General features: G+C 35.7%; 1 protein-coding gene across 1 annotated transcript; it reads right to left on the bottom strand.

Annotated features, from left to right (window-relative positions):
* Positions 1-17,359: 17,359 nt before the first annotated feature.
* On the bottom strand, positions 17,360-18,517 carry LOC138885379 (uncharacterized). Its single transcript, XM_070166323.1, has one exon. It carries the CDS (start codon positions 18,515-18,517, stop codon positions 17,360-17,362), a length of 1,158 nt encoding a protein of 385 aa, XP_070022424.1.
* Between the last annotated feature and the right edge of the window lie 3,885 nt (positions 18,518-22,402).

The following is a 22,402-nucleotide window of genomic DNA, read 5'->3' as shown; positions in this document are numbered from 1 at the left end:
GTTATTAGCTTATGATTACAGATTTAATTTACATACATTACAATATAATATAAAGTTTTTTTACTATTAGTATAATTTTATCGATCATCACAATAGTTATTACTATTAATTTTTAGGTTATCGTACGAGGCTTGATACTTATTGATGTAGATCAACAAACAATTATGTTTTCTTTACTCATGGGTAAAATTTTAATATATATACACACTAACAGTATAAAAAATTGTACTATCAGTCGAATTCGATCTTTCATACCAGATTATTACTTTAGTTTCCAAGTTATCTCATATTAGTCTTATTATGAAGTTACTTGTTGCATAAATTAGCTTAAGTTAATAGGGAAAATTTATATAGTGTCAATGCATTAAACTCTATGATTAATATTACTAATATAATATATTGTCCATCGATTCTGATTAACTGGATCTTGTCCTTAACTCCCCACGGTGGCCAACGCATCAACCATCTAAACCTCAATTACATAATGTCATGGACATTGAATGCGACCATGTGATGAGCTTCTTAACTAAATTATAACTATGTGATGGAAACCATGGCTTAGATTCATTGATTGTTCAATTAGATTGTTTATGTTAGACTGAGTTAAAAGTATCGTAGGTCTACGGCCTCGAATATATAAGAGCATGTGCACATTTATAAGGCAAACTTGGTTGGATGGATAGACTTCAATTAAATTATTTAGGGGAAAAGAATAATAGAGCTGGGTTTGTCTTTGTCGTGTTTTTAGCCGTTCTAATTGGTACAGATGGATTAGAAGATAGAGATACTCCAACACATATCATGACTATGGAAGAGAGATGGATTTAGCTTTTTACCATTTTAAATTGGAATATATGTTTAAATCATGTAAAGTTGCTACGAGTATAAAGTAAAGCGAAATCAACATCCAGCGAGCTAAAAGTAACAAAGGTAAATGCCCATCGTTTCAAAATTATACTGTTCAAATCGAATAAAAATAAATATAAAAATTGTTGAATGCTCTTAAGGTAAGAGAAACTTCTAAGTATAATATGTATGTTTTTTGGCTCTCATTGTTAGATTTCTGGCGCGACCACTTTCATTACCCGAGTCGTACAGAGGGACTCTTAAGAAATTAATTTATTATATATAAATTAATTAATTTTGAACTCAATAACATTAAAGATAAAATCCTAAATTCATAAGTTTCAAATTTTGCCTCTGATTATACTTAGTAAATCCATACGGAAATAAAATTTTACGGTATTAATATAGATACATACTATGTGAACTTGTAACATCATAATTGTAGAAGAATCCAAATCCAAAAAGAAAAAAAGGAAAAGAAAGAAAGATGCAAAGAATGTGTGTGTCCATATGATAAAAATCAAAACAAAATGATAGCAGTTGGAGAGAGAGAGAGGAGAGGGACATTGAAGCACGCGTTGCCGGTTCAAGAAGGTGCAGAAGTATGGGGGGTGGTAGGGTCCTTTTGGGTTTGCTAAAAGGCTGAGCCCACGCCCTTAGCTTATTTCTGTTACCACTTGGTCCCATATATCCCTTTATAAAAAATGGGCATCATCACATATAGTACTAATATGAGTAGATGATGGTACTATTAATTATCACTTTGTGTTTCCATAATTCAAAACATGACTCAATTGTTATTCCCAACTTGACCTTACCTTGTTGGTGCAGCGGTTCAGTTCTTGCTACCTCAGTGGATCTTCACATATCACCTATACTAGCAAGTGACTAGCAAGTAATAAAGCTAATCATAGCTCATGATTTTTGTATTTGCTATGGTATATTGGATGGGATAGGGTTGGTATATAGGGGTAAAGATAGCTAGCTAGATAATAGTAAGGATTTGTCATTTGTCGTGCAGGTGTGTGAATAGGATATGTCTTAACCAAAATGCTCTTTTCTTTTGTTTCAATTTAGATAACATATTTCACTTATCGAGTGTCAAACTGATCCAAATACTCTTTTCTTACTTCTTTTATTTTAATTTAAATGATATATTTTGTTTATCGAGATTTAAGCTGATCCAAATGCTCTTTTTTTAAATGTTAAAATTTTAATTTTAAATTACTAAATTAAACTGATCGAATTTAGGTTCAACATTTAGTCAAATCAACTCTCGATAAGGGAAATATGTCATCTAAATTGAGACAAAGAGAGTATATATTAACAATGTACAAATTGCTATTATATCAAGCTTGCAATAAAGAGTTATCTGTGTTAATAGTTATATTAAAATAATTCATATATGCACAAAACTTAAATTCAACCAAGATAATGCATGCTAGTACATTTTCAACAGCAAATGTGCATCATCAATCTTTTAGTGTTCAGACGAAAGATGAGATATTTTCTTTGAATAAATCCTCTGTCCAAAACTGAAGGATCTTCAGCCACAATTAATTTTTCATCACTTTACCAAGAAAGTCCTGCCAAAAGTAGTATGATATCTTCCTCTCTTTCATGATTTACTACTGTTTCTCTCCTTCAGGATCCACAGTTTCCTTTTGGCTCCTTCCGCTTTTTATGCTCTTTTTGTCAAATCTACGCCTAAGACTGGAAATAGAAAAAGAAGAAAAAACCCACAAGAGGGCACCAATCCTTCTATTTTTTGCAACCAAAAAAAAAAAAGAAAATTAAAAATTAAATAAAATATTGACTCGTCACTGGATCTAGAGTTTTAGATTTGCATGAAATCTTGTTTTCGATGGTACAGATAAGTCAAGACTTGTTTCTTTCTAGCTATGGGGTTAAGTAAAGGGCGTGTGTTTGTGTGTGCGATGAGATCACGGGTGGGATTATGAATTAAATGACAGGGACTAACTATATACAGATTAAACTGAATTAATTAATTAATTACTAGGGATAATGACATTAATCATAACATGTATACACGCTAGCTGCTCACACAAATCTATGTAGGATATATGAAATGTCTATACTGCCTCTATTTTAGTCTGTAGCACAGAAAAAAGTATACTACTAACATGCATATGTAGCTTTCTTCCCAATACAAATAGCACCATCATCCTTGTGCATTTTAAGAAGGCTTGCGAATTATTTTATTCTCTCTGAGTTTCACTGCTAAAAACCTTTTCTTTGTCGCCAACTAGTGAAACAGATATTCTCTTCTTCCCACATCTTTGTTACATGGAATTCCACGAGGAGAAAGAAATATAGACGCACAAGCCTTGAGCCTGGAGATCTAATTGCTAAAATCTGTACCTCTCTATCCTAACGTGGGATAAAACTGCTGACAAGACTCTCACACTATTGATGATATTTAAAAAAGAAAAAAATTATTTTTATACATTGATCATATAAAGAATATTCACTTTTTAACATCCTTAATATGTTGTAGCATGTAATATGTTTTATTTCTAAGTCATTAATCTGACTTATTATTATGCAATTAAGTTACATGTAGTTATGTATTACATAAATTAATAGTGTAAAAGTTCCAACTTATAATAAATATCAGTGTCAAGTTGCTGTCTAGCTAGAAGTCTTAGGTTATTCATTTTTTTATTGCTTCACACAACTTGTCCACTTAGCCAAATGGTCCGGCAAGAAAGAGATTCAATTTAAAATGAATAATTGTACCTACTAAGCCATAGAGGCAATATCATGAAATGGGTTCACACATATTAAAGGTGTGACAAACTTAAACTCAAAACTCAAAACATCCATATGGACCCCTACAAAAGGGGATGATGATCGATCTGATATGAAATAAGAAGAAGAAAAATATAGTGGGAAGGGTAGAGGCTCCACCAAACCCAACGTCCTTGTCAATCAAAATTTAGGTTATGATCGAAACAGAGGTAGAAATGGATATATCATAAAAGGAGTTTGCGTCACCCACTCATGACATGCACACTACTACTCCTTCTAGAAAAAGAATTGTGAAATACGACACTAGCCTTAAAGGCAAAAATACATACGAGGCTTAATTTAAATTTATCTACAAAAACAAAAGACTGGAGTAGTAGATAAGTTGTATTGACAGAAATGTATTATTGGACTCTTGTCCCCATTCCCGCCTTTGTCACTGTCTGTCCTTAATTTCTTCTTCTTTTTATCGTCATCATACATATATTCAGGGGTTCAGTTTAGCCACACATATTTGAAACTCATAAGAATCATTTCAATGGCATCATTGGTTCCCTGAAATATTTCAGATTAGAGTGCTTGCGGGCCACCTTTCATTATAAGCAGCATTCTATTATTCTTTATGCATTTGCTTCTTTGATTGAGAAGCAAACTTCATATTTATGTTACCAAAATAATCTTACTCAAGTAGGTTAGAGGTATGGCTGTCCAACGGGACGAGACGGGACGTGATCAAATTAACGGAACGGGACGGGACGATATTTAAGCGGGATGGAGGCGGGACGGGACGAAACGTTCGTCCCATCCCGTCCCGCTAACAAACGGGATGGGACGGGACGGGACGGGACGGGACGGGTTCGTGAGCCTTAAGTGTATTTTTTTTAAAAAAAAAAAAACGTCTAGTTTTTGAAATTTACTATGTTTTTAAAGTTTGCAACGGCTAGATTTTTGACTTATTTAATAAACTTAAATGTTACTACGTTAAAATGAAAATTAGAAAACTAAGTAAAGAATTATAAAATATTAAAATAAAAGACTTGTAATGAAATATTCTAGTAATTATAAATTTATAATAGAGTTATAATTTATTTAATATAATTTCAAAGTATTAACTATTAAGTAACTAAGACAATTCATAAATAAAATTCAACGCTTAGAGCCTTTTATTTTATTAATAGAACTTTCAAATCTCAAATACAAATATAATTCTTTTGAAGAGCACCTAATCTACGCAGCCACCTTCTAGGAAGGGTTCTGTTTGAACTAGGCCTCTTAGTAGCCAATTACAAATTATCATACTAATATTTGTAAGCTCCTATATAGCTTTTTTGTAACTTATCAATAATATCTCTCGGACATTCTGCTGGAATTGGCAATGTTGATTGATGTTCCATGAGTTCCATGCTGTCATCGCTCCCAGTGGTTAGTATCTCATTGTATTCTTCTTCTTCCCTAGTGGTTAATTTTTCAAAACCAAGATTTCTTCTTTCTGCATTAATCCAATCTATGAATAATACGGAAATCTCTAGACTGTCCTCCGCTAATGAATGTCTCTGATCTCCAATTTGAAATCTTACCGCGCTAAAAGCACTCTCCGATGCTACTGATGATGCTTGAATAGCCAGGATATCTCGGACCATAATTGAAAGTGTTGGAAAAGCCTTGCCACGCTCCCTCCACCATGACAAAAGTTGTTCCTTGCCTTCTTCGTCTTTAATATTTTCCAATCCTTGATTAAGATAAGAATCAAGTTCATCATCAATAGAGGAATCAAAACCTGTTATATCATCCATATCTTTCCATAAAACTTCTGCTCTAGACTTAGAAGTAGAAGGAGCAGTTTCACAACCAGTTATATCCATAGATTTATATTTATCAAACATTGATCTAGCATAAGAATATATGCTAGCTTGGCAGTTTTCGAGAGATGCTTGTTCATTTTCTTGAATTTCTAAATTCTCATAAATTTTACGAACAAGTTCCTTTGCACCTCTTAGTTTTAAAGATGGGTTAAGTAGAGTAGAAATTAAATAAACTTCGGGAATAGGGAAAAAATACTTTTTAAATTTTAAAATCATTTCTTTAATGGCCGGTGCATAAGTTGGATTTTTTTATACTTAACAAATACAACAGAAATTCCACAAATATACCACAATATTTGTATAACAGTAGGATAATATATACCAGAAAATTGTTTTGTAGCATAATAAAAATTTTCTAAAAATTTAGTAAGCTCTCTGATCTCATCCCAATCAGAATCAACAATTTGATCAACAGGGTGAGCATTATGCATATTAAATACTTTTTGGATAGGCACCCGATAATCATAAGCAACTTTAAGCATTTCATAAATAGAATTCCACCTAGTACAAACATCTTTTGGAACTTTTCTAAATGGAAGGTTAGCACTAGCACATTGTTGAGCAAATTCACGAATTCTACTTTGTTTATGAGCACGAAAAATATAGCCACAAGCATGTTGTATTTTACTACAAGCATCAGAAAATAAATTAAGACCATCTTTTACAACCAAGTTAAAAATATGACATGCACATCTAACATGAAAAATTGTTGGATTAATTGGACAAAGTCTAGATTTTAAGCTATTTGCTGCGGTTGTGTTAGAAGAAGCATTATCTAAGGTGATAGTTAAAACTTTATTAATGTGTCCATAAAAATCAAGTATTTGTAGAACAGTAGTTGCAATATATGCTCCAGTGTGTTTTGAATCAACAAATTTATAACCAATAATACGTTTTTGCAAGTTCCAGTGATGATCAACCCAATGACATGTAACAGTTAAATAATCACAACCATTAGGACTACGACCTATATCAGATGTGATAGACACTTTACAATCTAAGTGAAAAAATACACAACGAATATACTGAAGATATTCGGTTTGAAATTTAAAAACACCATTTCTAACCGTGGTCTTAGGAAAACCTTGAAAAGCAGGGTTATATGTTTCTTGTATATAATGCACAAAAGCAGGGTGAGAAGGGAAAGTAAAAGGTAAGCCACAGACAGCCACCATTTTTGCTAAGTTCTCACGATCTCTATCTTTGTTATATTTGCATAAAACATGACCAGAAGCAGGGTCAAGTTGTTGTTGAATTTGATTAGAACCGATCCGCTAGGAGTGTCAGTACTGATGGTAGGATCTATAATTTTTCCGGCTTCTATGTTAGCTTGTATCCATAAAGATTTGTGATCCCTTATTAAGTGTCTACTTAAACCCCCCGTCCCACCACTTGTTGTGTGTGCAAATACTTGCTTACATTTTTCACATATAGCACGATGATTGACTTTATCATGTTTAAAAAATTTCCATACAAGTGATGTTTTGGGACGTTCAGCCTTAGGCTTACCCCTTACAGGGGTACAGGGGTAAAGCTCCAGATTGAGATTGACTCTGAGTTGGAGCTTGTGTTGCGAGACTAGTGGGTGTTTCATCTAATTCTTCTTCCTCATTTTCTTCATCCTCATTTTCTTCATCCTAAAAAAAAAATATCATTGCCAAATTGTCTTTGTAAAGTTTCATGATCTAATTGTTCTCCGACATGAACATCATAAAATGTGGGGGGTTGGGAAAATGAAGTTTCATCAACATGAGTCATTTCATCAATATGCTTTCTAATTCTAGGTCTAGGAGAAGGGTTAGGATTAGGATTACTACTACTTTCACTTTTACTATTTTTTTTACTGCTTTTTTTAAAAAATACCAAATATATTTTTAGGTGCCATAATTTAAATACGAAATTAAATTAAAAAAACTAACACAAATATTAAACACACAAATAAATTACACACAAATAAAATACGAAAATTAACACGTAAAGTAAACACAAAAATTAAGCACTAAAATGATACGCAAAAATTATATATTAAAATTAGGAGATGGAACGAGTGCAGCGTGATTAAATATTGAAACTTGAAGAAATTGCCCAAAATATTGCTCCAAATACTTGACTTAATTTGAAGCTTGAAAGTTGCTCCAAAAAATTTGCCCAAATACTTGAAAATTGAAACTTGAAAGTTATCACTTGATACTTGATAGTTGATAGTTGATACTTGATAGTAACAAAATTGAGAGAATAATATAGAATATAGATAGAATATTAGAATGTAAGAGATTTGAGAGAGAAGATTGATTTTTTGTGGGAAAAAATGAAGAAGAATGAGGGTATTTATAGTAGAAAATAGGGCCAAAGTGTAATTTAATAAACTTAGGGGTTATATTAAAAGTTTGGGGGGTTAGGGGGTGTTTCGGGGGGGGAGTAGGGGCTGTTTGGACCGTTGGCAACAACTATTTTTGCAATTTAAGCCGTTACCCAACGGCTAGTTATTTAAAAAAAAAACTGGCGGGATGGGACGGGACAAAACGGGACGGGACAAACGGGACAAAATGGTCGTCCCGTCTTATCCCGTGTCCCGTTTAACATTGGCCCATCCCATTTAACTTGAAGCGGACCGGGACGGGACCGGGACAGCCATAGTTAGAGGTGACTCTTTTTTTCGTTATTCCTTTTAAAAGTGTAAATTTGCAAGTTAATCTACTATATAGATGGTTATAATTTGCCTTATTTTTTCAAGTTACTAATCTATTTATTATGAGTAGTTTCATTAATTACCATTTAACATGAATTGATTATGTAATTTTTTTTATTAATGTATAGAAGTTAAACATTAAAATAAATCTTAAAAAGTGAGAAATGTCAAAATCAGATTCTCAAACAAGTGGATTCCACAATGACCTAACTTTTTGTTTAATATTGTAATACTCGATACTTCAGTTAGGACATTTAAGTCATTAGCCTAATAAATAAATAAATAATAAAAATAAAAAAAATAAAAAGAATTGCATGGGACAATGCCCATCCTATTGGATTTAGGGATTGAGAAATCCAACTCCAAACTTAAAGAAACAAAAGGAGTAGTTGCTGGAACAACTACTTGGACATCAACGTTATTGACAAGCAAGTGAGGAAACGAAATTATTGGCAGTAAAATTTACAATTAAAGGAAGAAAGATTGGACATATATAGCAGCTTCAACTGAAAACTATCGTTTGGCAAAAAAAAAAAGGTTAGTTTTTCCATTCTGTTGATTCTTCTTTAGTTTCTGGTGGATTCCTTTAAACCCCGATTTCTGTGTATGGGATTTTATCGGGTATTGAAAATTTAATACAAAAAAGGGATATTGTGGATAATAATATTTAAGTTTAGAATTATATACATGATTAAGGAAATTGAAAGTACAGGGAATAAACTATATAAATTGCCTTTTTATTTAAAAGATTTTGGACTAATCTAAATTACCCATAGCATGGGTAAATATAATTCGGCGAATTGATGATAAAATATAAAATTTGGAGGATTGGGTATCCTAAATTAGTGATGAATTTAGCCTAAATGAGGCAATTAACACAAGATCGCTGTTGATGTGGTTATAGATTGATTGAAGATGGATCGTTTGAAGTGACGAGTTTGATCTTCCGCATGAGTATTGTGAGTAGTAATCTTACCTCAATTTGTATTTTCATAACCTGCATAGTTTATATATGATTTTGAAAAATAGATGTGTTACCGATGCTTTGAAATTGCATGTGGGACAAGTCCTTTACTTGATATGGTACCGAACAGTGTACTTGAGATGTTTACCGGTTAATCTAAATGTTTTCACCGTTACTAGATATGTTATACCATTACTTGAGATGTTACAATTGTTTAAATTATTATCACTGTTACTAGACATGTTCTACAGTTACTTGAGACACGCTTACCGTTACCGAAATAAAATTTCAAGAGTTGATAAGAAATTATATGACCTTTATAATTTTTAAAATATTTTTGTACGAGTATTTACTGTTTACTAGAAAGAGTATTAATGGGAGGAGACTTTGAAGGATCTCGTAGCTAACGACGGGTTCGTTAGACCTGGTGCACCTTGTATTTACCGATTACCGAGTACAGTTATAGCCATCGCTAGTGGGAAGGTAGAACTAGCATACAGTTACAGTTTTTTCCTCGAGTAGGGACCTACAGTTATATTTGACTCCTTTTACGAAGGGGTCCTCACAATGATATAGATACATGATCCTTTCTTGGAAACCTCCCAAACATAAGGAATTGATTGATATAGTGCTTACCGAGTTTATTACCGAATTATTAAATTGATTTCTGTTACAGGAAATACATAATGAGACTGATTATTCTCAACCATTTTGAAAGGGCATCTTATTTCTGAATTTCTAAATTTTATTATACAAGCATGTATTTCTGACTTGTCCCCGATCAAAAATGGTTGTGGTTAAGTGTTATTACTCACTGAGCTAGTGACTCACTCCCCGCTATTTTTTTTATATACAGAAAAAGCAGTTGAGGCGAACGAAAATTTCGTTAATTAGAGTACACGAGTTGATAGTTTTTGGTGAGCCCTGCACTTGTTCGTGTGGGCGAAGACTAGTATTTCACTTTCTATCCGTATTTTTAAGATGAGCTTAGTATTATCTTATTTATAAGGTTGATATTGTTGATGAAAACTCATTTGTTAGTTCATGAAGATTGTGGTTGATTTAGGTAAATATTGGTTGGTTGTTAATTATTTATGAGACAGGAAAACTTTTGAATAGTCTTAATAGGGAAAACTCTGTCCGATTTTCTGTAAATTATCGGTGATGCTTACTTGGGAGCACTTGCTCCTAAGTGTCGGTCATGATCCTAAATTGGGTTGTGACAAAGTTGTATCAGAGCTTAGGTTATTCTTGTGACTAATGGAGCACACGTCGATAGTAGAATCTCAATTATGGTTATGTAGCTGGCCATTCCCATAATCGTAATTCTGCAAGGGCGTGATAAGATGCATCTTGTCTTCTTTCTTAATCCTCTGTACGTGTGTGGCGATTTGGGTCAAATAACTGAATCTATCATTAGTTATCCTATTCATGTGTGGCTCGGACCAATTTCCATATAATAGAATTTGGCTAGAGGTTCAAACTTCAAAGACGTCAAATTTCGTCAATGGACATTCAACCATCTCCAAGAAAGAAATGCTACATAAGTACTATACAAGACCAGTGAAAGGCTCATTGATCCATATGAGGTGTTTCCCGGTAAGATGCATAATAGAGTTTATTTCGAAAATTTATACTAATCTACCACTACAGCGATAGAGGAGTACTATAAAAAAGGTACTTACCTCCATGAATTAAAAAAAGTGAGATCTTTATGGATATAATAGATAAACGTAAGAATAATGAGCAACAAAATAGGGGCTCTAAAGTCCTCATGGACCTAGAAAATTGTAGGAAACAACAAAATATTCTTAATAAAGTTCCTAAAGTTGAAACAACTAAGTTTACTATTTCTGATAGTTCAAAGGATCCTTAAAGGTTTTAGTAAAATACTTACCATGTTATGAGCTATAGGATATTTCATGAAAAGGTCTATGGAACAGGCAACTTTTAGACAAGAGAACATGGCGAATACATGAAATGCTAGTGTACTCTTAGGGATGCCAACAAGAGCAACACAACTAATTTGGGAATAATTTCACTAAAGGACTTATGAATCACTTTCTACTTGTCAGTTTGTGACGTGAACTTGCCTGCTATATCATTTAAGAAATTAATTTAGACAATGGGTATAAATACATATTATACCAAACTTTCTCAGATGTATACACAAGCAACATCTTAAGTTTAGAGGCTTGTTGAAAGGTTGATTAATTATTTAAACAAGGTAATAACTGTATGAAATTACAAGGGGGGGGGGTGAATTGTAACTCTTTTAAAAATAATTGCTTATTAGTTGACTTATTACTTGAGTAGTCGACTAGATATGATAAATTGACAGATATAATAACAGGAAGTAAATTGCAGAAAGTAATTGCAGGAATTAAAGACACCAGGATTTTTATACTGGTTCGGATTCAATGTGAATCCTAGTCCAGTCCCCTTGAGTTGCAAGGGAGTTCTCTTTAGTCAATGAGTTTCTTCCGAGTACAGTTTTAGTGAATTTCACTCAGTTTCTCTAGCACTCGTTTTTGATACAATGTCTCACCAGTGCTATGCTCTCTTTCTTTCCCTAACTTGTTACACAGCAGATCCTAGTGAACTACAATGCTTGTTTGCAGTAGAATAAAGAGAGTGATTTTGGTTTGATCAAAGTATGTACAGGGTTTACAACGAGGTATAAATACTTTGATGGATGGTAGAGGCTTGACAACCCAAGAGATTTGATCCATGGAAAGAATTGATTCTTTCCAAGAATAAGGAATGAGTCGTTGCTTCTCTTGATTGCTTTCCTTCAGCAGAGATACGAATGAAGATTGCTCCTTGATTGTTGGTTCTTCCAAATGCGGTCGCGTACCAAATCTCCTCGTATCCTTCAATCTTCTGTGATTCTGCCCTTGATTTGTGCCTTTACTCAAGGCTTATTTGATTCTTTCCAACTCAGCTAATCGTTGTTATTGCTGATTGATTTGTTGATTAGATTCCGCCTAGATTTGCGAGACCTTTCCAGATTTGCCGATTGTATGCTAGCGGCGCAGGAAATAGGTAAGGGTGTTGCAGATGGCCTCCTTTAATTGTTAGAAGCTTGTATTTGCAGAGACGCCCATAACACCAGCCTATTGTGAACCTCCTTGAAAGCTTTGACAGCATTCTCCTTCACTCTGAGAATAGCAACTCTGATTTTTGACACGTCAGACCCTGTTTCCTTGGAAATAGCATGAATGTCACCCACAGTAGACTGAGTGGCTGAAAGAAGGTTCTTGATGTCAGAGAATTGGGAGTTAATAGTGCAAACTTCTCACTAAGCTCAGAACTGACAAGATTAAGAGGAGGAATAACGGGTGAAGATTTGGATTCTATAGGGGCCTGCTTTGCTTCACTCTCACTTTTCTTAACCCAGGAGCCCTTGATACTCACATAACCCATACTAGGAAAAGCTCTAGAATTATAGGACTTAGAGACAGTGATGAATGGATAGTTGAACAGAGAAATTTGATGGGCTTCTAGAATATGAGTGATTGCCATATCATAGGGTAAACTAGTTGGATCTTCAGCACTTTCTATCATGAAATTGATAACCAAGGAGGAAAGCTTGATTTTGAGTTTGGTGATAAGGCAATAGACAAAGAATGTATCTCTTTGAGAGAAGGTTGAAAAGGAACCGGTGAGGGGAAGCAGGGTGATTGCCACAATATGGGCCATAACCCGAGTTTCAAAATTGACATCACTGGGGCCCAATTGGTTTGGAAGGATTTCAGAGGGACATTCAACAATGCACTGTTTGGCTTGGTCAAAAGAGATTCAAAGTCATCAGGCCACACGTTTTTAAACAGAGTAGGGAAACCAAAGCAACGACATTAAAAAAGTGAGTCAAACAAGGCACAATCAAGAATAATGTGCTTACCTAGCACTAGAGATTCCAACCTCTCCGGTTTACTAGAGCGAAGATTTGCATAAAACATTTTGACCAGGGGTTCATATATCTTAGGCGGAGCAATAGAGAGGAATTTTTCCCATCCTTGATAAACAAAAAGTTCTTTAACCTTACAGTTAAGGGCTTCCATATCATCAAGATCCACGACCCTTCCATGGGCGATGGGCTTGTATTTAAGAGTAATGAAAAGATCCCTATTTGGGGTATCCCAGAAATTTAGGTCAGACTCGAGTGAGGCAGAGAAATCAACCTTTGATTTCTTTGGGGTGGATGAAATATGGGGATCTTCCATGGGTCGCTTGCCTAAAGCTTTTTCTCCTAGAAGTTGGGAGTGTTCAGAAAAATCTCCCTGAGATGAGGCGAAGCCTTCAGAGTAATCAGACCCTAGGTCTACTTGCTTAGGAGGCGTAGAAGGGGGTTTTGCTTTGGAGCGGGTACTCTTTCTAGTGGAGGCAGAGGGATTTTTGGAGTGTTTCGCCATTGTAGAGAAGGGGCTTTGCTAGAGGTATTGGAGATGAGAGTTACTGAAGGGGTTTTCTAACTTAAGAAGAGGGTTTTGACGGTTGAGTATAGGAAAGGAAAAGTTGTCAGTGGAGAAGACGTGATGATTGGCTTTCCATCTTCGAACTGCGAACTGATGTGAAAGAAGCGAAAAGAGAGGGAAAAATTGGATGTGTAATTAAGGTGTGGGAAAAGGACAATTATAGCACTTTAAAAGTAACTGAGCACATAGGTCCTAAGAGTTATTAGAAATGCAAATAATACCAAGTAATTTTCTCAAAGTACAAAATCTTCTTCTACCAAAGGCTTAGTAAAAATATCAGCTAATTGAGCAGAAGTTCCAACAAAGGATATTTCTATATCTCCCTTAAGAATATGATCTCTAATAAAATGATGCTTAATATCTATATACTTTGCTCTAGAATGATGCACAGGATTTTTTGAAAGACAAATAGCACTAGAATTATCACAAAACATTTGTATAGGTTTAAACGAAAGCTCATAGTCACCCAATTGATGAGACATCCACAGTAGTTGTGCACAACATTGCCCAATAGCAATGTATTCAGCTTCAGTAGTGGACAAAGTGACTGATGCTTGCTTTTTACTGTTCCAGGATATTAAGCCTTTCCTAGTAATTGACATGTGTCGTTTGTGCTTTTTCTATCTTCTTTATCACCTACAAGATCAGCATCTGAAAAACCTTCTAGTTTAAAAGAGTTAGAGCGAGCATACCACAATCCATAAGATATAGTTCCAATGAGATATCGAATGATTCTCTTTACAGCAGTCAAATGTGACTCCTTGGGAGCTGACTGAAACCTGGCACATTTACATACACTGAACATAATATCTGGTTGACTTGCTGTTAGATATAGCAGTGATCCAATCATTCCCCTATATTTGGTTTCATCAACAGGGGTGCCCTGTTCATCTTTGTCTAGATTTGTAGCGGGGCTCATTGGAGTGCCAATTGATTTTGCATTGTTCATACCAAATTTTTGAATCAGCTCTTTTGAATATTTGGTCTGACATATAAAAGTTTCTTCTTCGGATTGTTGAATATGTAGCCCAAGGAAGAACGTAAGCTCACTCATCATGCTCATTTCAAATTCGCTTTGCATAAGATTTGAAAATTCCTTGCACATAAAAGGGTTAGCACTACCAAATATAATATCATCAACATAAATTTGAATAATGAGGTTACCTTCTAATGATCATTTAATAAATAAAGTAGTGTCTATTTTACCTCTTGTAAAGCCATGATCAATAAGAAAGGTACTCAGCCTATCATACCAGGCACGTGGAGCTTGTTTCAACCCATACAGTGCTTTAGTAAGCTTATATATATGGTATGAAAATTTTGAGTCCTCCAAGCCTGGAGGTTGTTTCACAAAAACTTCTTCCTCGATAAATCCATTTAAAAAGGCGTTTTAACATCCATTTGAAATAGCCTAAATCCTTTAAAAGATGCGTATGCCAGAAGAATTTTTATGGACTCCAAACGAGCTACTGGGGCGAAAGTCTCATCATAGTCGACTCCTTCTTGCTGTGAATAGCCCTAAGCAACTAGTCTAGCTTTATTTCTTATGACCTTTCCATCCTCGTTCAATTTATTTCTAAATACCCACTTTGTTCCGATTATAGACACATTATCAGGTTTGGGTATTAGTTTTCACACTTGATTCTTGCTGAACTGATCTAATTCCTCTTGCATGGCTTGCACCCAGCTTGAATCTTTCAGTGCTTCCTCTATCTTTTTTTGCTCAATTTGAGAAATTAATGCAATGTTTGCTTTCTTCTTGAGAGCAGCCCTGGTTTTCATTCCTTCGTTTGGATCCCTTATAATATATTTCTGAGGATATTCGGGTTCGGTTCTCCATTCATTTGGTCGAATTGCATTTGTAGTCGACTCGATCTATGGATCTAGAATATTGCTGCTATTTTCACCAGTTGACTCGATCACCCCAGATGTATTAGTCGACTCTTGTGATTTTCCTTTATCCTGAGCTTCTTGAGTTTGATCTTCGTCACCTGCAGTAGTTCCTTTCTCGACCAAGGGATTATTTGTATCGAATATAACATGTACAAATTCTTCTACACATAAAGTACATTTATTATAGACCCTAAAAGATCTGCTATTTAATGAATAACCAAGAAAAATACCTTCGTCACTTCTTGGATCAAACTTTCCAAGATTATCCTTACCGTTATTGTGAATGAAACATTTGCTTCCAAAGGGATGAAAGTAACTGATATTCGGACGTTTACCTTTCTAGAGTTCATATGGGGTCTTCTTCAGAATTGGCCTTATGAGGCAACTGTTGAGGATGTGAAAAGCAATACTTACACCTTCTGCCCAGAAGTGGTTTGGCAATGAATGTTCTAGTAGCATGGTTCTTGCCATATCTTGGAGAGTTCTGTTCTTTCTTTCCACAACCCCATTTTGTTGTGGTGAGCGTGGTGCAGAGAAATTATGAGTGTATCCTTGATCGTTACAGAAGTCTTCAAAAGCTCTGGTTTCAAATTCTCCTCCATAGTCACTCTGAATTTTTGAGATCAGATGTCCCCTTTCTCTTTCAACCCTTTTGCAGAAAATTTCAAAATTTCTTAAAGCTCCATCCTTATGAGACAATAAGATTACCCAAGTGAAACGTGAAAAATCATCAACATTAACAAATGCATACCTCTTTCCTCCTATGCTAGTAGTTCTAGTAGGCCCAAATAAGTCCATATAAAGTAATTGCAAAGGTTTTGAAGTAGATACTATATCTTTATTTTTAAAAGAATTTCTGGTATGTTTACCTATTTGACATGCATCACAAATATGAGTTCTAGAAAAATTAAATTTAGGCAAACCAACAACTAAATCATGTTTGGACAGTTTTTCAATCAAATGCATGCTAGCATGACCTAGTCTCCTATGCCATAACCATGGATCATTTAGACATAGAAGATAAGCAAATATGACCATCTATCTTTTCAAAACCATCAAGTATATAAACATTTCCATACCTTTTTCCAGGAAGAATTCTCTTACCTAATTCGTCTTCAATAACACAACCTATTTTCTTAAACTTTACCTCATATCCAGAGTCGCAGAGTTAACTTATGCTCAAGAGATTGTAGTTTAGTCCACCGATGAGATAAACTTCAGCAATGTCACAATTATTATTGAAGGTAATTGTTCCAGTACCGACTATTTGCCCCTTGAATCGTCTCCAAATTTAACACTTCCTCCATCGATTTTTGTAACTTCTTTGAACAGGTTTTTGTCTCCTGTCATATGACTGGAACACGCACTATCTAGATACCATTTTCCTTTGTGGCTTACTCTGTGGTGTTCCTGCAAGACAAGATGATTACTTTCTTTTAGGTACCCAAGCTTGCCTGGGTCCTAGAGGGTTAGTAGTACTAGGTTCGGAATTTTTTGGTTTCCAAACCCATCCTGACACATTTGATTTACGAAAATAACAAAAGAAATATTTATGCCCACTTTTATTACAGTAATGATATGTAGCTTCAGACCTGCTTATAGGTCTTTCATAAGTGTTTGAACTAGCTGACTTAGTTCTAGCTGGTTCTTTCCCAGTTGACTTGTAAGTCACTTGGTCCGACCGACTGGTTGACTTGGTTCTGGTTGGTTCCTTTCCAATTGATTTGTAAGTCGTCTGGTTTGACATAATAGAACTATGACTGGTGGATTTGTGCAAGCTGTTGAGTTGCATTTGCAAACCCTCAAATTCTTCCTGAAGTACTTCCTTTTCAATTTCACATACTTCATGTTTGAGTTTCTAGTCTTTAACCTCCCTAGTGAGTCTCTTAAGCTCATTCATCATTTTTTGAGACTCTTTCAAGGTTGAATCAAGAATATCCTGCAATTCATTACATCTTTCATAGTCATAAGATCTTACCTCACTAGTTTTACCTCGTGACATGAAATAGTTCTCATTTTTGTCATCTGAATCGTCTTCATCTGTCCAGCATCCTGAAGTTTTGTTTATTTCATTTTCCAAAATTGTCATGAAGCAAAGATTTGCTATTTCTTCGTGGTCAGAGTCATCCTCATCGCTCCAGCTTCCGAAGGATTTGTTCTTGTTGAAGCCTCTAGAGATCTTCCTTTTCAGTTCTGGGCATTTAGCTTGAATATGCCCAATTTTTCCACATTCGTAGCATTTTCCATCGTTCTTGTCCTGTTCGTTGTATTGTCTGGATTGTCTTGGTGGGTATCTTCCTTTCTTTGTATTTCTGTATCTTCTCATCAGTCCATCCATATTTCTAGACATCATAGAAATCTCTTCTTGTAGAGCTTCAGGATCATCAATTTCATTTTCAGCCATTTCAGTAGAGGTTTTGAATGCAACTATTTTCTTTTTCTCTTCTTGATTTGTCTTTTTCAGATGCGTTCTTTCAAAAGCAATGAGTTCTCCTCGTAGTTCATCATAGGATAATTTGTTTAGGTCTTGAGATTCTAGTGTGACTACTTTGGTCTGCCAAGTGGTTGGTAGACTTCTGAGAATTTTTCTTACTTGATCACTACTGGTGTAGGGTTTGCCAAATGCCTTTAAGTCGCTAATTATTTTACTAAACCTGGCAAACATCTCTTCAATGGATTCTCCTTCTTTCGTTGAGAAGAGTTCATAATCATGAACTAGCATGTTGATGTGTGTTTCCTTTACTTTGCTGGTTCCCTCATAGGTGATCTCAAGTTTGTCCCACATCTCTTTGGTTGTGTCACAACTCGATATTTTCTTGTATTCTTCACCACTTATAGCATTATGAAGCAGGTTTCTTGCTTTGTTATTCACTTGTACCGCTTCCAATTGCTCTTTTGAGTATGAATCTATATCATCAGGATCAACAAGTGGTGGAGTGCTAGCAGGTAGGGGATAGTTTCCCTTTTTGATGACTCTCCAGACTTTGACATCATAAGCTTTAGCAAAGATTTTCATTCGTACTTTTCAGTGAGAGAAATGTTGTCCATTGAAGTATGGTGGTCTAACTTGTGAAGTTCCTTCCTGAAAAAGAGCTCCTATGATAACTTGATTTGCCATGATCTTTTCTCACAAGCTGTTAAGCAAAAATAAAATGTGAGCCAGGCTCTGATACCAATTGAAATTACAAGGGGGGGGGGTGAATTGTAACTCTTTTAAAAATAATTGCTTATTAGTTGACTTATTACTTGAGTAGTCGACTAGATATGATAAATTGACAGATATAATAACAGGAAGTAAATTGCAAAAAGTAATTGCAGGAATTAAAGACACCAGGATTTTTATACTGGTTCGGATTCAATGTGAATCCTAGTCTAGTCCCCTTGAGTTGCAATGGAGTTCTCTTTAGTAAATTAGTTTCTTCCGAGTACAGTTGTAGTGAATTTCACTCAGTTTCTCTAGCACTCGTTTTTGATACAATGCCTCACCAGTGTTATGCTCTCTTTCTTTCCCTTACTTGTTACACAACAGATCCTAGTGGACTACAATGCTTGTTTGCAGTAGAATAAAGAGAGTGATTTTGGTTTGATCAAAGTATATACACTAGGGTTTACAATGAGGTATAAATACTTTGATGGATGGTAGAGGCTTGACAACCCAAGAGATTTGATCCCTGGAAAGAATTGATTCTTTCCAAGAATAAGGAATGAGCCATTGCTTCTCTTGAGTGCTTTCCTTCAGCAGAGATACAAATAAAGATTGCTCCTTGATTGTTGGTTCTTCCAAATGCGGTTGCGTACCAAATCTCCTCGTATCCTTCAATCTTCTGTGATTCTGCCCTTGATTTGTGCCTTTACTCAAGGCTTATTTGATTCTTTCCAACTCAGCTAATCGTTGTTATTGCTGATTGATTTGTTGATTAGATTCCGCCCAGATTTGCGAGATCTTTCCAGATTTGCTGATTGTATGCTAATTGATTTCTTTCCTTATACATCATGAACCACTCCAACAGTCTTCTTTACTTATTGTAATTTATTTTCTGCACATGTATATTATTTGCATCATTAAAACAAGATCTAACACTGTATATATGAAGACATAAACCTATTATTGTCATGACCCGGATTTTCCACCCTCAGAAGTCGTGATGGTGCCTACTAATGTGAGCTAGGCAAGCCAATTATTGAACCATCTACCTTTTTACCAATTTTATTCTCTTTAACAATTACGAAGAAATAATATTTAAACAACGGAATTTAACATAAGCGGAAGAAATAAGCCATCTGAACATGAATATCTATTACAACTGTTTGATGTCTCGACTACCCAGAACTGGTGTCACAGTTTCACAGACGGTCTAAGAATACTACAAATAAAGGTCTAAAAGAATTTAATACAACACTGTCTCTCGAAATACATGTAAGAAATAGGAAGGTAGATAGAAAGGAGACGCCAAGGCCTACAGACGCCTACAGGGCTACCTCGGGTCGCCTGATGAACAAGAGTCAACAATCTCACTACGGTCCGAAGTCTACAACACTGGGGTCTGCACAAAAGAGTGCAAAGTGTAGTATCAACACAACCGACCCCATGTGCTGGTAAGTGCCTAGCCTAACCTCGGCGAAGTAGTGATGAGGCTAGGACCAGACTACCAAATAAACCTTTGCAGTTATATAATATACAGCGGAAAATAAAGCATGAATAAGCAAGTAAAGATGGGAGGGGGAAACATGCTGCGGGGGTATACCAATATTAACAGTAAATCCAGAGTAGCAGTCTAAGGGCAGCTTAGAGTCCACATCAAAATAAAAGAAACTAATATCCAAACTAGGCACACTTGTATGAATAATTGTTGTGGCGCGCAACCCGACCCCAATATATAACAACACTTTTGCGGTATGCAACCCGATCCATATCATTTGTCATTGTAGCGGCGTGCAACCCGATCCACATATATCATTGTTGCGGTGTGCAACCCGATCCATATCATTTGTCATTGTAGCGGCGTGTAACCCGATCCAATATAATATTGTTGCGGTGTGCAACCTGACCCACATATAATATTATTGCGGCATACAACCCGATCCACATATAATATTGTTGCGGCATGCAACCCGATCCAATATAACATTGTGCGGCGTGCAACCCGATCCACATATAATATTGTTGCAGCTTACAACCCAATCCAATATAACATTGTTGCGGCGTGCAACCCGATCCACATAATAAAATCAACAACAATCATAACAAGAGTCCCAACGAGGGATCAATAAGGTCTACACTATCCCGGCAAGGGATTCGACATCATAAGTAATTACGTCTTGGCAAGGGAGAAACAACTATAACCAAACTTGTTACAACATTTAACTACCTCAGCTATAACCAAACTTGTTCCAACATCTAACTACCTCAGCTATAACCAAACTTGTTCCTCGAGAATAACCATAATCCTTACCCAACACAAAGAGTCATCAACCTAAGCATCCATAATATCAATTAATAACACAATGCAAGGGAACCACAACTCAACAATAACCCGGCAAGGGGGCAACATAATGATCTATTCTCTTTCTCACTTTTACTTCACAATTCACTTTACAACTCGAGCCAATGCTATAGAGGTTCAATCACTTATACTTTCACAATTCGTTATACAATTGGAGTCAATGCTCCTCAATGATCATAGGTCACAATTCTTTCTACAACTTTACACAACAAATGGAAATCCTTACCAAGACATGAATAATATGACGAAGTCATGAAAATCACAATATAAGACTCACGGTCATGTTCAACACCAACGTATACGTCGTACTCTACAAGAAACAAATAGCAAATAGGACACAACTCCTAATCCCTCAAGCTAGAGTTAGACCAAACACTTACCTCAAATTTCCACGGCCAACTCAAGCCTCAAACACCGCCTTTCCTTTCAAATTTGGCTCCAAACCAATTGTATCTAGACGTAATCGACTTAATAACATCAATAAATGCTAAACAATCCAATTCCAATACTTAATTATAGCTTTCTAATCATTCCTCCCAAAAAGTCAAAAATTGACCCCAGGCCCGCTTGGTCAAAACACGAGGTTTGAACCAAAACACGATCACCCATTCACCCACGAGCCCGAATATATAATTTATTTTGAAATCCGACCCCAAAACAAGGTCAAATTACCAAATAATCAAAAAGCCCTAACTCTCCCCAAATACCTAATTTTCTACCCTTAATCTCATGTTTTAGGCCTAGAAATCTAGTGGGTGTAGATAAAAATGGAAGAAAACGAGCTTAGGATTATATACCAATGAAGCTATGGTGAAGTTTCTCTTCAAAAATCGACCAAGAGGTATGGAGAAGATGAAGTTTATGAAAAATGGTGGAAATCCCGTAATGTATTCTGTTTTTGGAACTTAAAATAACTGGGTGAATTTGGTCTTCTCGTTCGCGACAGGCTCATCGCGTTCGCGATGAGCTAGGCCTGAGAGACCTTCACGTTCGCGTAAACGGGCTCGCGTTCGTGGAGCAGTAACTCCTCAAGCCATCGCGTTCGCGGCTAGGAGGTCGCGTTCACATAGGGTATAATATCCCCCCTACCCAGGCTCATAAGCTTTCGCGTTCGCATTACTAGGCTCGCGTTCACGAAGGGAAGACCTCCCCCCCCAAAGCTTCGCGTTTGCAACCTGGGTCATGTGTTCGCGTAGAAGGAAATTTCCTTCGGCATGAATAACTCATCGCGTTCGCAAGGGTTCTCCCGCGAACGCAAAGAAGAAAATACCAACACACTAGAACTGAAAAACCTGCAACTTTTATGAGTTCAAAAACCTTCCGAAACATATCCGAAACTCACCCGAGCCCTCGGGGCTCTAAACCAAACATATGTACTAACTCAAAAACATCATATG

The sequence above is a fragment of the Nicotiana sylvestris genome, chromosome 2 (assembly GCF_000393655.2).
Source record: "Nicotiana sylvestris chromosome 2, ASM39365v2, whole genome shotgun sequence".
NCBI lineage: Eukaryota > Viridiplantae > Streptophyta > Magnoliopsida > Solanales > Solanaceae > Nicotiana > Nicotiana sylvestris.
Note: the sequence above shows the minus strand (reverse complement) of the source record. Positions and strands in the feature narration are given on the sequence as shown.